General features: G+C 41.1%; 1 protein-coding gene and 1 long non-coding RNA gene across 4 annotated transcripts in view; both read right to left on the bottom strand.

Annotated features, from left to right (window-relative positions):
- The window catches only part of marchf8 (membrane-associated ring finger (C3HC4) 8), a 112,233-nt gene that overhangs the window by 11,637 nt on the left and 84,165 nt on the right, over window positions 1-16,431 (bottom strand). Inside the window, exons 4-5 of one of the 2 annotated variants that reach the window (XM_034100166.1) lie at window positions 4,889-4,968; window positions 3,575-4,501 (exon numbers count right to left, since the gene is read on the bottom strand). In XM_034100166.1, the coding sequence (XP_033956057.1) occupies window positions 3,575-4,501; window positions 4,889-4,968 (1,007 nt within the window). The remainder of the gene's footprint in view (window positions 1-3,574; window positions 4,502-4,888; window positions 4,969-16,431) is intronic. The other variant, XM_034100165.2, reaches the window with a different exon arrangement.
- On the bottom strand, window positions 12,440-16,267 carry LOC139435272 (uncharacterized). Of its 2 annotated transcripts, XR_011644560.1 has the most exons (4): window positions 15,596-16,267; window positions 14,652-14,936; window positions 13,149-14,378; window positions 12,440-12,785 (listed from the first exon to the last, which is right to left on the bottom strand). It is a non-coding gene; the product is annotated as an uncharacterized lncRNA (long non-coding RNA). The 2 variants fall into 2 exon arrangements; XR_011644559.1 differs by having other exon boundaries at window positions 14,652-16,267.

Genomic DNA, 16,431 nt, shown 5'->3' with positions numbered 1-16,431 from the left:
ACCAGGGCAGAGTCTTACGTTAACGAGCAAAAGCCCAACAATCAGCTTCTGCTTTCCCCGCAACAAACTAGAAGAGGGAATACGAAGGGAGTGATTTAAAGCTATACTTTTTCCTATAGTAGATGCATGAACCAGGAAAGACTTCTACTGTGTTTGCCCCTGAGTGAGATGCAGAGAGAAGTTTTCTGGGAATAGATGGACCAAGGAGAAGAGAGCAGGTGGTTCGGATGCGTTTTTCCCGGTCAAGGGGGGATAAGAAGAAGACATGAAGACACACATGCACACCCACACCCGCCAAGCATGTTATTAAGTGAGCGAGCAAGATAACCCTATTTCCAGACAACACTGATCTGGCCAAAGCGTTACAAGATTAAAGACGATGTGAAGAAGAAGAGGATAAGAGCAGGTGGAGATCTATTGTCAAATAGTGGAGAGAGTGGAACGAGGACAGAGGGATTCACGGATTGAGGAAGCAAAAGAAACCTCTTATGGTGTTTTTTCTATTGGTTATGGCTGTGACTCTTTGTGGTAATTTACATAGATCAGAGATGATGAATTGCAGATTCTCTTCCCACTGGTGTGTACTCCTCTTTCAAAAAACACAACAAAAGCCAGCCTGAGGACCAGGACTCTCTCACATCAAGGGTTGGTGCGTGCTGAAATTCTAATGTTGATATGGATTTTTATTTAAAATGTAGGAGGGAATAAGAACATAAATATCCCTACACAGTGGAAATAAAATGATCAGTAAACAACATGAGTGGAACAGGATAAGGGATCCTGAGTATGCTTCATGCAAGATGCTTGCTAGGTTGTCACTAAACTGCTTTAAAGATAAAAACCTTATAAATAGACCACAAAAAAACAGCTTTGTCATTTGTACTTTATCCATTTGACAGAATAATCCAGAACAGCTAAATGTACTGTGTCTGAGTCGGCAGCAGCAGCAGCACTATCAGGTATGGGAAGGGGAAGGAACAGCCAAAACACACCATGGTTTACAGTCATTTAAAGATGACAGAGAATTCATAACATTATGTTAAGATTCAAATCTGAGAAGCAAAACAAAATCAAGCAAGCACCACAAGAGAGGAAAACAAGTTCGGCGACATAACTGCCCTGGCGAGGCATTCACTTTCTTCCTGTTCACTCTTGTCTGTTTCCTGGTACTTCTCCTGTGGCATTTAAGCAATCTATTAACTCTTCACCTGCTCAATGTATCGCTTTAAACCCCCACCCCACCCCACCCCCCCAATCCCCTTCAGCAACTCCTTGCTCTGCCCTTGTCCTGAAATGTTTATTCATTTTACAATTAATTATGAACATCTGTTTGTTTGTGTTTCTGCTAAACAGATTTTCATGGGGCTTTTCAAGGGGCAGTGTGATATCTTTTGTTCTCCTCTCCGTTCTCAGCCTGATTTCAGTCACATCTATTTAACTTCTGCACGGTGATCAGAGAATTACACATTTTAAGAGGCACCACCACAGGAACCCATCTCCCCGTTTACTCTTCTCTGCTCTCTGCATGCCTTTAGAGGTCACTTGCCTCTCTCTCTGTGGCGATGCTTACTTCAAAAGAGAATCTGCTGAGATTGCTGTATTGTTAAATGTAAAAGCTCAAAGTCAGCAGTGGAGTTATATGGAACTATGTTACTGTACCTGTTCTGTAAAATAACATTGTTCTGTCTGCCGCTCTACTAGTACATGCTTGAGGCCCAAAGAGGAAGACAATGCTAAAGAGCAGAGTGTGCAAGTCTTCAAACACTTAAAAGAAGAAGGATATACGGAGCAAGAAGCAAGAGCTGTAGCAGATACAAAAGTGATTCGAAGCTAAGGAACGTAACACCAACAATTTAACAATGACGGACAAATCTGAAAGCAGTCCGTCATTTTGACAGATTAGAACAAACTTGACAGTTCACGAGCATGCTTCCCCCCCCCCCCCTCGTCAGAGTTGTGTAAAAGCCGACGGGTAATTCTGGATTTTGACTGAAGTTTTTCGATCCTGTCCGTCAAAATGACAGGCAGCGAAAAAGTCTAGTGCAACCTCTGCGTAACACTGACTCCAATTCTTACTTTAAAGGTTGTCCATGTCTATCAAATGAATGACACCTGGTTGATGCCCCTATGCTGATCAACAGATGTGTTAATTAACAGAGAAACATGTATGAATACAATTACTACAGGTGTGTATATATGTATAAATGCAATGCATGTTTTCAAAGTATTCTCGGAAGCCAGGAAATATAAAATGAGAAATGAAATGCATTCACAACGTTAGCGCAGGAACACCTACCTTTAAGTTTCCCTCAAATGTGACCTTTCTGATAAGGAAAGAGATAATGTCACTTCTTCAAAGGATTCCAATCATTACTTTCTGAAATGTCAATGTAAGAGCTAGCTTATAATTCACATGGCATTCCTCTGTTCAAAACAACAGCCTGCGAGCACCCTGACAGCTCAGGTGGCTCTGAGCTCACGCCACCTGACAGAAAGCGCCCACGATGTGTGTTTGTGTGTGAGGTCAGAGACTGCCAGGCTATTTGAAGCCAATAATCTGTCTCCTGATCTCTGCTCACCTTGCCAAATCTAAGCTCATGTTTCTCTCTCTGCACACAGCTGACGTATGGGATGTACAATCTGGACTGAACAACGTGCACAAACCAAAGCGTAGAGGAAAAGAAGAAACTAATGTATAATTGACATTCGTAAGTGTTTCAGACCTAACAGTCATCAATCCATGTCTACAGCTGCAAGGTCAAGTATCGACAGACAGATACTGTAACCCCGAGTGTCCAAACTGGATCTATGTAGTAGGGCTCAATAGGTTTTTCTTGGCGGCGACTTAGTGAGATCTACTGCCAACACACTTCACCTGTAGAGATCAGGAAGGCATGACCTGGTCTGTAACAAAAGTATTCTTTACAATCTGTTCTTCCTTAAATAGCCTGGCCTATCAGATCACACACAGAAAGCTAAGTGAAAAAGACTGATCACGGCCGTGTTGACCTAATGAGACAGACTCCATAGGATCCACATTTATTGTGCTGCTTCTGTTACACTATTTCTCAGAGGAACTAACACTCCTCTGACCCTCGATCTTTTTCTTAACATTGTCATTGCCCCCTATTCCCGCCTCTACTGCAAAGATGATATAGCTTACGGGCAAAATCAATCACACATTTTTGCCAGGCTATGTAAGAAACTTTACAGTTTCATCGATCTCTTAACAGAGAAAAATGATTTTAAAAACAGCACAGTGAAGGACATGAGATAGTGGAATGAAATGGTATGAAATGAAGTCATATTTCTGCTGTTAACACAAGATAGGGGTTGAATCAGGACAGCTTATGGTGTTGTAATGTGCATCGAGGTGTCAGCTCCACTCCAAACAGGGATTATTAGTACAAATACTGCTGTGGTGTAGGATATTTGCTGGGTGGTTACACAACAGGATGAGAGGCTCTCCACTACGCCACAGGGCTCTGGGGTTCACTGCCACGGCACAGGGAGGATCTGGGCTCTACCAACAGGAAGGGTGGGTGTGGATTATACCATCCAGACAGTCACCCACCTGCACCAGTCTCCAGAAAGCGAATACGGTGACAGTGTCCCATTTCTCTCTGACAAGGGGGACGGGCAGCAGTCCAAGTCGCTGTCTGGGTCCATAAAACACAGGGGGGCTAGAAGAGAACCAGACCCATCCAGACCCATCCACGGTGTTAATGGGGCGCCCAGCTGGCATGTTCCCCTTGAAGCTAGGCTGTTCCGGTCCACCTCAAACACATCGTCATCCCCCAGCAGATCCTCCACGTGGAACCCTAACTCACTGCCTTCCAGCGGGGAGGACTTGAAGTGGATGTGGGAGTCGTTGCTGCCCAGCTCGGAGCAGTGCAGGCTGGCCGAGGTGGAGGATCGAGAGAAGGGAAGAAGGAGACGCAGGAAGTTGACACTCGGGGAGTGATGTGGGTGGATGTGGTTGTTGGAAAGAGGAGGAGGAGGAGGAGGAGGAGGAGGGGCGATGGTGACCGGGTCATGTGGGGGACAGTTGATGGGAGGGACGCCCAACATGTATTTGTAGTTGTTTGTAAAGGAGGGGATGAGGTGGGGGTTCTGGTGTGTGGGGGCTGCAGCGAGCTTGCCGTTGAGTGTGTGTGCCCTTCGCTCCGCGCAAGGTGACATGGCAGGCTCTGGCTTGGTCTCCAGCTCCCCCTCGGAGCAGGTTCGGTCTATGAAGTGCAGGCCGCGACAAAGACTGTCCACACGTTGGCCCACGTCGTTCAGAGACATAGAAAACTTGAGCGAGCCGCTTGGGCGGAGGTTTGCGGAGGATGGGCGGAGCAGGGAGAGCCAGTCTCGTTGTTTGGCCTGTTTGGAGGCTGGTAGGGCGTCCGTGCAGAGGGTGGCCACGGAAATACCTTCTGAACCATGACAGCTGTTACCGTTTGAGTTCAACAGAACCACTGCAGTGTGCTTCTGACAGTCCTGATCCTGACTGCTGCTGTGCATGTGCGTTTATGAAAGAGGAACATGATTGAAGATGGTGGTGAGGACAGAAGGAAAAGGAATGACAAAAGACAAAAAAAGAGAAATGGAAAAGACATCATGCATTTGGAAACAAAGGAGCTTATACAAAAGGAAATACAACGTTTTGTGGACTGACAACTTGTGACCCATGTTTATATATAACCCATTTTACAGCAGGTTACACGAAAACAGGGCTACTTCAAAAAGTGTATTGCTCAGGGGTAAAGGGAAAGCATCATCAACTGTTAAAGTTCTCCAGCAGCAATGGACTGAAAAATAGATAGATGTATTGCCCTTGGGTGTTTATATCACTTTGGACACAAATGACATCATTGGCGGTAAGAAATGAGGATGTTTGTACCTGCAGATGTCCTGGCTGGAGGGGGAAACCGATGTCCTCGAGAAACTGCATGGAGCGTTGACTGAAGTCGGGCTCCCTGCCTGTGGAACAAAACAAAGATATACCTAAATAAAAGACGCCTGAATGATTTAAGAGACGGGATCAGATCAAATTGCCTGTGTTCACTGGAGAGAAATGATCAGTGTGCGAATATGAAGTTTACAGAGAGAGTAAAAGTGCGCCCTGATGCAAAGGATGATAAAACACAAAACTGGCAGTGAATCCGTCTGATTAAAGTAGTGCCAGGCAAAATGTGTCTCAGAGCAGGCGAAACACCAGGCTGCTGGGGAGCAAAGCGCTCAGGAGACACACAGCGAGACAGAAGCAGAGTTATGAAGAATGAGGAGCTGAGAGAGGCCATGAGGCTGTGGACTCATTCAGCACCCACAGAGGGGTTTTAAACAGATGCTCCTGCAGGTACAAGGATGTTATATTAAAGAAAAAACACCCTTGGCATTATCTAGTGTAGCTTTCACTTCTAAAGCTGGAAAAAGGAGTGACTACTGGAAGGTTTTGGACAAAGCAAGCTGTCCCCCCTCTGCTCCCACTATTCAGGTTCTGCTATTTACCAAATAAGTGTTGTATCTTTCTCCCCTTACTTTCAACAAGAAAATAAAAACTAAGCATATTGTACAAAGTGTTAGTACAATTTATCCAAGGACAGCATACAGAGGTGTGTACGGTGGGACGGTGAAGAATGGTAGCAGATGGTGTTTGGGTTTCTAACGTAAAGACACGGGAGGCCGGGTAATTTCAATAAGGAACTAATTACCTATTGATTTCATTTCAAACTAAGGGGACATTTATAGCTCATGGCCTGACACCAATCCATAGACAATCCATCGTCCACAATATTCCCTTTGGCCTGTTTATCCGAGCACAGCTTTAACCATCTTTTTTCACACCAACATCCTCCACACTTTCTGATTGTCTTTCTTTAAATAGTTCATCGAGGGTTTCTTTTGATTTTCCGATTTTAATAGTTGACATTCAAGGCTGCCGTTTGGGGCTGCTGCAGGCGTCTGGAGTATAAAATGAACAGACGGCTCTAAGAAGTGTGTGAGGAACAAAAAGATTAGATCAAAGCAATACAACATTATAATAGCAACCAGCACTATATTTAACCGCATGCTGCTTCAGCTCTACACCTTCTAAAAAGACGGACACATGCAGAGTTCAAGCATCATTTGACTGAAATCTGAGTGTCCATTGATTAAAAGTAGATCATGTTTACACTGACAACATTGAAAAGTACCTTTATTCCTTATCTTTGTTCTTACTGAGTAAATATCCCAGAGCTGCCTTGCCTCTGTTAATCATTTGTGTTGTCAACTGAATGGCAGATTGATTCAGGCTCAAACAGCAGCGATGATAACAGAGTGGAGATAATAATGATTAACTTCTTAACGGCCTGCACCAGTTCAGACATCTGCTCTCTCATAACTGCCCTCTCTTATGACAAGGACCTTTGATGAGGGAACGAGCACCAAAACACTGTGGGAGATGATTTCTCAACATGTGCTGGAAATGTGTGTCAAGTGTCATATTTTACTTTAGAAACTGTAAACTGTGAAAATTAGGATTATTTTCAGTTGATCTAATCAGTCCTTGTTTAATTTGTGTCTTTGGCTCTGTTGTGCTAATTAGATGTAATCGTGGCTCATATCATGTTCTCCCTGTAATTAACTGTTTATCATGCTTGGATATAGTCTCTCCACTCTTTATCATAACTGTTTATTTAACCTTTCTACGGTAGCACTCCCACTCGCTTCAGCCATGCATAAATCATCTTCTTTTACACTAGTTGTGACTTCTTCTGCCGCTCAGCCTTCATTCTCCTCTTCCTGATCCACCTGTACCTTAAGGAGAACTACCGTACTTTTCGGACTATAAAGCGCACCTGCATATAAGCCGCAGCAGCTAAATTGTCCGTCTGTCTTGCTCTCGTTCTGTCTCTCGGTTCCACTTTTACTTTGGCGCGCTACCTGTCTCACTCTTTTCCGGCCTCCAGCCTTTCCTGCTGGAGCCCGCCGCTTAAAGGTGGCGGGCGCGGACCGGTCATAGAGCCCATAGTGTTAAAGGTGGTTAATTTTACCTGTAAAATCCATAGATTTAGGAGGTTCCCTAGTGGCCGTTAGCTGTACAAAAAAAATGGGGGAAAAAGTCGCGGCTTATAGTCCGAAAAGTACGGTATACCTCTCATTTTCTAGCCATAGGGGCCTTTGAAGGAATAACCTTTCAAACCGAACAGCAACAATGCATCACTGCCTCCCTGTGAGAAATGCCTTACACATAGACCGCGTGAATGGACCAGATGTTAAAAGATGTCACTGGAAAAGCATCAAAGAAGATAAACATCAACACTGACCTTGAGATCAGTACAACATCCTCATCAACATCACTTTCGGATCATTGTAAATGTGACACTGCCCACCTGTTATGTTAGTACATTATTAAATATCATATTTCCTGTATGTGTCGTTGTACAACTTTGGGATGAATAAGCAATAATACAGTAGAAAGCAGTACAAAATGAGCATCGCTGCCAGAAAGAGAAACCCTGCCAGAGGAAACTAAACAAACCAGAATGTGTTCCAAAACATTAATAATCAACTAAACCATTTTTTTAAAATACTGGCTTTGCTTGGCGCTTGGTATCAACATCAGTGGTCTGCCAAGCTGAGCGGGGCAGCAGAGATCTGGAGGACAGACCTGGACTGTGCTCTGCAGCCTGAAACAGCAACACTAGAGGAGCTTGAATGGCAGAGCACCACCAGATGTTTGGCTGACTCTCAAACGCAGCGTACTGAGCAGTGGGTCGTTGCGTTGTGTCTTTATGAGGATGTAATAGTTTAATTCCTTCCAGAACAGTGTAGGAGGCATCGCAGCGCCCCTGGCACTCCGCTGCAGAGAGACACGGCTACAGCTAAGCCTCCTGACCTCGCCAAGTGGAAAATCAACTCTTGCCAAATCACCGGGCAATCCTCAGCCGCTAAAGCTTTCAGAGCTGCTTTAATAGATACCACACTGACCGTTCTTGCATTTAACTCAAATGCTGATTATTTGCCCTGAACTTCACCTTTCTTTCACAAATCTCCAGACAGAAACAGCTCGATAAGAGACACCTTCTGAAAACATGAGACAATGAAAGAAAAGTACACATAAAAGGGCTGTAATGAGTTATTGGCATTGGCTCACATATCTATTTGTATTGAAGACCATGCATACACCTTAATTCCTCAATATCACATTTATGAACAATTTACACCTGGTCTAAATGCTGAGGCTTGTTTTATTTTTTTGCTATGATAACATGCAATTACGTATATGCCACTACGTTTTTATTTTTTGCACTAAATATTAGTGTAATATATATATTATAGTGGTAATATTTACATTAATTATGTGACCGTCTATGTTTCATGTTTCTTGTAGAAATGTAATTGCTCTCTTTACTGCACTTTTAGTGTACAGTTTTACTATTATGTTGCTGTTTTTATTGTATTTCTGTAACTCTGGCAAAAGAATTTCCATCGGGATAAATAAAGTCTTATCTTGTTTTTTTATAAATCTCCCTCTCTGACAGGTTTTCCAGTGAGTTAACTGGAGAGTGGATGTTTTCTGATTCATCCTTGAAGAGGACAAAGTTGTTAATTTGAAAAAAACATCCAACAGTTCAGTGACTGTCTATATAACATAAAAGGGACCCGAAGTATCCTGCCAGGTATCAGTATAAAACTGGAGCTGCTTTGACAGAAACTAATTCTTCTGATGTTTGAGCTCCCATACAAAACCACCCAGAATGTAATGTGAGGCCAAGTTGGAGATGTTCCTCTCAGGCCGATGCTGTGGTTATTTATGTAGAGAGATATCTTTTAAGTAGGTCAACAATTGTGGATACGAGCACATTTTTTGATTTGATCTGACACGAGCGGATGTGATTCAGCTTGAATCGGAGCCATGTGAAGCTAGGAAGGGTTTGTTGTGGTGTCCTTATTCGAGTCTGGCTGCAGCTCATGTGGAAATAAATGAAAACAAACACGTGTCATTCCAAATCATTTATTTAACGCTCATCAGCGGCGGCACGTGCATAACTTAAATGAAGTTCTTATCAGCTGTACATTTAACTAGGATGATTACAACTGCCATTATATGGAGTGTACTTGACCTACATGTTGTATTCTTTCAGCAAAGGGGATGGTTTCACTTCCTTTTCATTGTGCAGAGAGCTGGGATCTGCATATATGCATGAAATAAACATCCGTAGTCTCTTAGATTATATTCTGATTCAAGCAGCTTCCACGGAGAATGCTTTCAGGAAGGAACAAATATTTAACACATCCATAAAAATTCTGTATTTTCTGTCAATAGTTTCAAGAGGACTTTTTCTATTTTTCAAAACATGTCTCGTGTTTCAAAGCTTATAACCTTTTCCATCAAAAGTGACTGATGTTAAACTGCCATTCTTCTACCGCAGACTTGTGCATCCAGAGAACAATTAATACAGATTTAAAACCAACCAATAATTTGTGTTTCCTTTTAGGAGTGAGCAGGAAACACCAGGTGGCAGGCAGATTGCTGGTTATTAATTAAAAACTGTCAAACTTAAGAGCCTTTTTCATACTTTATGTCTATCACTCCATGACACACACATTTGTCAGAGAACTGGCGCTCCATGAGGAACATTCAATGCACAGAAACCAACTAATTAAATCCAACCCTCCATTTACGCATGAGAATACCTGGCACTATCATTTTGGGCCATATTGTGTGTGTGGAAAGCAAAAGCAACCAGAGAAAAACGTACTGACTTCTATGACTAGACTTTACATTCAGTTGTGTTGTTCAAATTAGACTGAATGTTTGAAATACCAAGTTTTTTTCAAGCCATGTTGAGAGTTGATCAGTTTCAGCTCCATTTAAATACCAAACCTACACTTTCCTGTCACAGCAGCTCCAGACTGACACTGCTGCTGTCTCCATAAATGCCAAGCTCAAGCATTTTGGAAACCATTAAGTGAAAGGTTTGACATTTGGGGAAACACATCTTTTTGTTTTCTTGCAGAGAGGTTGAGGCCACTCTCAAATCGCAGTCCAAAGGTTGCAAAATCTGAACGCAAACACCTCTAAAGCTCACCAATTAACATGTTGAATCTTGTATCTGAAGAAAAAAATCTCTATATATATATTTGCCATTTTATCAGCTACCAAAGGTCATGTATTTAGAGCTGATAACTAGATTTAGTTTTATCGCACAACGACATCACATGATTACAAATGTATCATCTCATTCTTTTGTATTGTAATTAAATACTACATTTGTCCATTGTAAATATTTTAAATTTGTTGTTTGTTCAGCTTTGACAGAGGTTTTACTTTTAACGATTAAATCAGTGATAAGATAAGATAAAATACTTTCCTTTAAATAATAATCCTTTATTGATGCTGTTGACAGTTCTGCTGTGTAAGTGGCCGTGTCATACCTGACCTTTGCCTCACCTACCTCTATTAAGCTTACCATTGATACAAAGATGCTACATGTAAATTGGCTGTGAATGGAAAGGATGTATGTTTCCTTCTTTGTTGTTTCAGACATATGAAACCAGGTGAAACTAGATAGAACATTCTGAACTTTTGACCTACACACACACACACACACATTTTAGACGGTGCAATAAAAGCGTAAAAGTTCCAGCTATCATTCTAGAAAGGCGCTTGTGGTTTTTGACACCTTGAGAGCGGTTACAGCGGGTATGAAGACAATGAAGCACAGGATGCAGACGACCTACGCACAGATTCAAATCAACTTTCTGGCCCAGCGAATCGTAGAGACAAGCTGCCCATATTTGTCTCTGTTAATAAATGAAGTTAATGAATTCAAGTTTAAAGTTTGCATATTTGAAATTCAAATGTTTAAAGAAAATAACTTGATTCTAAAACATGACATTGACAATGTGTTCTGCTTTCATGAACATTTTTCATATTCCCTCTCTTAAAAATGACATATCATTACTATAAGTTTGTATTTGTTTAATTTTTAAACATTTTTGAATATTCAATAATTAAAAGTTGAACAGTTGTGACCTCCTTCTGACTCAAAGAGAGAAAGGGGGGTGAGTGACCCATGATGAAGAGAGGGAGGAGGAAGAAGACTACAAAGAAGAATGGAGAAGAAGAAAGGGGGGAGCTTGGAGGCTTCTTGGAGGAAGTTTTCTGAGGCCCAAGCCCTGGGCCCTGGGTATTAACAATTTTGTTGTATCGAAGTTAGATTCCTTTTCAATGCCCATTGTGGTCTTGCAGTAGCACAAGGACGTACAGATATATAGAGAAAAGTAAGAAAAATACATATAATAATTGATTCTATTTAAGTCTATAAAATAACAATAAGGAAATATAAGGAAGAATACACTGTACAAGAGTATTTCAACTCAGTGGTGCAGAAATGGTAGAAAATGTAGAACATCTTTGACATCCAGACATGCCAGATCAACAAAGAGATTCCACATGCACAAATAGAGATTTTTACTTTAAACTTTGATGATTTTACTTGCCTTAAAGTGTTGTGTCATGATTCTGTGTATTACATATCAAATTACTCAGTGTAGGTATTACAGTCGTACTTAGTGTTATGCAACCACATCTAGTACCTGCTATCAAATTGAACAAAAGTAAATTGTAAGTTTATTCCAACAGATTAAAGAGCTTACGAAATGAAGGACAATACTGTTCTTATTACGATAATATATATACTATTATTAATGGGAAATCATGTCATTCATGACAATATGCCCGCAGTATTTATAAATCGTGGTTTATTACAACTTTCCATGCTCACTTCCGATGTTACACGACCGCTCCGAACAAAACAGCTTTCGCCGGTTAGTGACGTCACGCACGTCACGAGTAGAACACCTGTTGAATAATACACTACCTCTGTGGCTGATGTCGGACTCTGGAGACAGAATCGAGTGACAGACAAGACTCATTTGGCGGAGATCCGATGCGGCAACAGAACACAGACTGGTATACATTTGACTTTAATTCATAGAGATTCTCAATAAATAGTAAATAAATAATAATACATCGTAATGTAGCAGGCAAACTTGGCTCAGGCAACAGAACAGAGACTGGTATATACATTTGACTAAAATTCAGAGATTCTCAAAAAATAGTAAATAAATAATAATGACTCTGCTGAAATAACCAGTTTAGATACATATAGCTGGTCAGGCTGTTGTAAATTGACCAGCCAGTATATATTAGGCTGGAATGGTTGGCTGGAGAGGGGTTTTGGACACTTCAGCTGGCCAGGATGGCTGGTTTATCCATCTATCACCAGCTTATGTTTAATAATAGTATTAAATATACCCTGCTGGGAGCTTACCAGGATTCCAGGTGACCAGCATACATTAAATACTGGTATGATTATTTAAACAAGAGAACATAAATATATTACAAAGATTCATTGTGTCATGTATTCTGGTATCTACAAAATAAAGACATTGTATAGTGTTCACAATAGTATTTTAATTTAATAAATAGCTAGTTAATATAATAAAATACACAGTAACAATACAATAATTATACAAATAACAACCAACCTGCAAATCAACCTACACATCAAAATAAATATATTATCTAAAACCGGTGCATTTGATTTAAAATAAAAGTAATACATAGAATTCAATATTTAAATGGTAACAAAAACCGTAACACTATGTATGATAAGAACAAGGCAACAAAGAAAGTGTTTGTTGTTTTTCCTTGTTCATGTCTATAATGTTTCCCGTTGTGTAGCGTCCAGCCTTTCCCAATCTGACCTGCACTTCTGTCTGTTGAAGCCACTTCTTGAAGCAAACTGAAAAGAAATGTACAGATATAAGTACACTGTAAAAAGAAAACTTAATATTTACGTTAACATTTGGGCTGCTGTGGTTGCCAGAACAGTTAAAGTATAATACATTACAAATTACAGTTGGTTGGCATAGAGTCTAGACGTTACAGTCAACAATTGCTTATGGTGAATTACAATGGCAAAAACAAATAGAGCTAGTGTACACGGTGCAGCTGTATTATCTGGGAAATAGAAGAATCGGATCAGGATTCGGTATTGGCAGACAATCAATATCAAATGAATCGGATCATTATTAGCATCTGATCACCTTTGTCGACTTGCAGCCTAAATACAAAGATAACTCCACTCCTCTCCTACCACTCTTACCTCTAATAAGCCTTGGTAGAACTAGTGTCCGAGTCATAGGGTCCAGAGGCCTGTACTACGAAGCCGGTTCAACCTAACCTGGATATGTTTGAGTTAGCCGGTTGGCCTAATCCAAAACATACGTGCTCTTGCTAAACGGTCCTACGACGCGGGTTATCAAGTGGATCGCTCAAGCCAGCCGTGTCCTATCTAGTTAGGTGCGCGTTCACATGAAAGGGGTGGTATCTGGAGCATTCGACCAATCACAAACATGGAGAAGCGTACCGACAGCGCAGCGTCATACTTCCTGAATGAAAAGTGCACTTTAATACTAGTCAAATATGAAGAAGTTAAACTTTAAACATCCATGACTTAAACACTTGATCAGGATCAAAGCCACAGAGCTGCACCTGCAAGGTGAATACAGCTGGTAACAGAACAAGTGTTTGAATGCGTACATTAACAGGTTTATGATATCACTGCCCCGTCTAAAACACGATCTGACTTTCATTACATGTGACTCGAGTGTTTCCTCAACTTAATGTGTTGCTTAAAATAATACTTCTGCATACAGTATGTGACACTGAGTGTTGCACGGCCAGATACGGCTCAGCTGACTCAGATCAGGAGATATATGATATATTATGAAGTGATATGCCGCGGACTGTACTTAATGTACTCTGATCCGGTTACTTATGTTGTGGCCGATATTTAAGTAAGCTTTCTTAACGCTAATGTTATAATAGTCAGATTGCTCTGAAGATGGAGGTGATATTCTATTAATGTTCACGTTCACACAGTCGGTGATTTTTGCCGGCCGTCTTTCCTGCGACGGCAGCTTTTCTGTATTTCCTTTCTCCTGTAATATGACTTGATCGCTTTAAACTCCGCACACTGAGCTCTGATTGGTCAGCAGGCAGTGCTTTCACTGAGTTGAGCTCTTAGCCTGCAACCTAACCTGCTCCGGGGCAGTTTAGCCGTTCAGCATAAGTTACCATGGAGATCTAGCCCGCTAAAAAGAGAACCAGCTTCGTAGGACCGGAAAGCCGGAGTTTTCCCTGAAGTTAGCCGCGAAGCGAACATCCTGCTTCGTAGTACAGGCCTCAGGACTGACTGAAGACATGTGGAACAGAGGACAGGCATGGTTCCATGTACAGGAAACTGGAACTTTGAACAGGTGTTTTCATCTTTTCTGCCTGAAGATTCACAAGTTCTTGATCAGGTGTTTGATGTGGGCTGGCATGATCCTTTCTGCAGCGATAAATAAAGAAAACAAAGATTTTTTTTTTAATAATGGTAATGATGGTAACAACAATAATATTAGTATAATTATGTATATAGCTAGCACTTACACAATTGCAAAGTGATTCTCACAACAAAAATAAAGAACAAAACAATATCAACAATAAAAAACAAATTATTACAGGAATGTTGAGACAAATAAATGTTTTTTTCAGGAAATGACCTTCCAAAGGCTAAATTCAAACTCAATACCATAAATAACTGGGTACCAAAGTGCTTTACCTGATAGAACACGCTCCACACGGAGCAGCAACCATCCGGCTCGGCCTTTTGCTGCATATCATCTCCTCCCTCTATCTCTCTCTCTCTGGTGTTAGGTTCCAGTAGATCTCTACTATCCAATAAAACAGAAATTCCCCAAAAAAATCATATTAAAAAAGTTAAAAACAATGACTTGCTGTTGGCATTGAAATGGATTAGAATCTCACCTTTTTCCTGGATGTCAGGAAGGCCATGGAGTCGTTCCCTTCAAGTCCGCAACCAGTCATAGGAGTTCAAATGCAAAGCCTGAATGATGACAAGAGCGAGAGACATACATTTTACAATTATATTTTTAATTCATACCAGAGCAGTGTGTACAGGCCCTGTACGACATGCAAAGAACAGATCAAATCCCCTGACAGACTCACACACTTTGGTGATGTCCTCATCTGATAATGTTTCATTTTTTAGCAGCAAAGTAACATGTATGTCAGACCCAACTCATTTACAGTATGTTTTGCATCTCCTCAACAATGGTCTGTATAGTTGAGTAGAAAAAAACTGTCCCTACAATTTCAGGTAGATTAACACACATTTGTAAGAAAAGTTTACAATGAAGCACAAAATCCCTCTTTGTATTAAGCGAGCTGCCACAGAAAGTGCAGCTTAACATGCTAACCTTTGGTGAGCTACAGTAAAGCTAACTTCATGCTCAACACAAAACCTTTAACGTGCATTACATTGACGATTTTAAACACAACTTAACTTTCTCTACTTGTAAGATAACGTTTAGTTAACTTACCCTTAAATAACTACATCACGTTTTTCAGTGGAAACACAAACTGCAGAAAACGTTAGCTGCTAACTGTTGTTAGCTAAGACAGCTAGCTCTTAAGGGAAGTAACATAGCCTCATGGCAAACGTAAGGTTGAGTTAACGTAACGTTGTAAGAAAGCAAAACGAACCTTCGAGAAAGCGTTTACTCTCTCTCCTTAGCGGGCATTGTTGATTGTTCGAAACACGATCTCTTGATGTGCTGCCCCACACATTGTCGGTTTCATCGACCCCGGGTTACCTGGTCTAGCAAAGGTCCGCCTCGTACGACGCACTTGTTTTGTCCATATACGCAACATTTGATCATTTTTTGGCCACAAAAACATCCCATAACCAGATGTTGAGACGGCCCCACATCCCCATACAACATATCGCTTGCCAATTATTCTTGGCGTCTTATTGCTGTGCATCCTTTGTCGTAATATTTGGCCCTTCAATGCATTCAAACGGGACTGAGCTCAGCTGTGTTCCACTCATGACGTCACCGCCGGAAATGGCCGAAGTTGATGTTTCCGGCGCAACGAACGATTGTTACTAACAACTTTTGTATGCTGTTATAATCGTGATTTATTAAAAATAGATCAATAATAAAAAAATCATATGGCACATTCCACAATACAAATGCAACCTCTATCATATACTAAGCCCACTAACAGGTGCTAAAAGCATTTCGTAAGCTCTTTAAGCAGCAATCAGTGATTCAGTTTAAGTACTGTAAAGTGGTTCTTGTTATAGTATGTACAGTAGCTACACATTATTCACTCTAGACTGGGAGTTACACATAAGGCAACAGTATTTTAAAGTTTAAATATAGGGTTTATATTTGTCACTCAGGTGCATGAATTTCCATTTCCCTAATGTTTGAAGAGTGACCGGCGTGTGGATCAAACATCGTTGCAGGAGCGGTCCCATGGTAATGATCTGACCCTGACATCTATTAGCACAAGTACGGGGTTTATCCGATTAG

Source organism: Pseudochaenichthys georgianus, chromosome 15 (assembly GCF_902827115.2).
Source record: "Pseudochaenichthys georgianus chromosome 15, fPseGeo1.2, whole genome shotgun sequence".
Lineage (NCBI taxonomy): Eukaryota > Metazoa > Chordata > Actinopteri > Perciformes > Channichthyidae > Pseudochaenichthys > Pseudochaenichthys georgianus.
The sequence above is the reverse complement of the archived record's forward strand: the minus strand, read 5'-3'. Positions and strand labels throughout refer to the sequence as shown.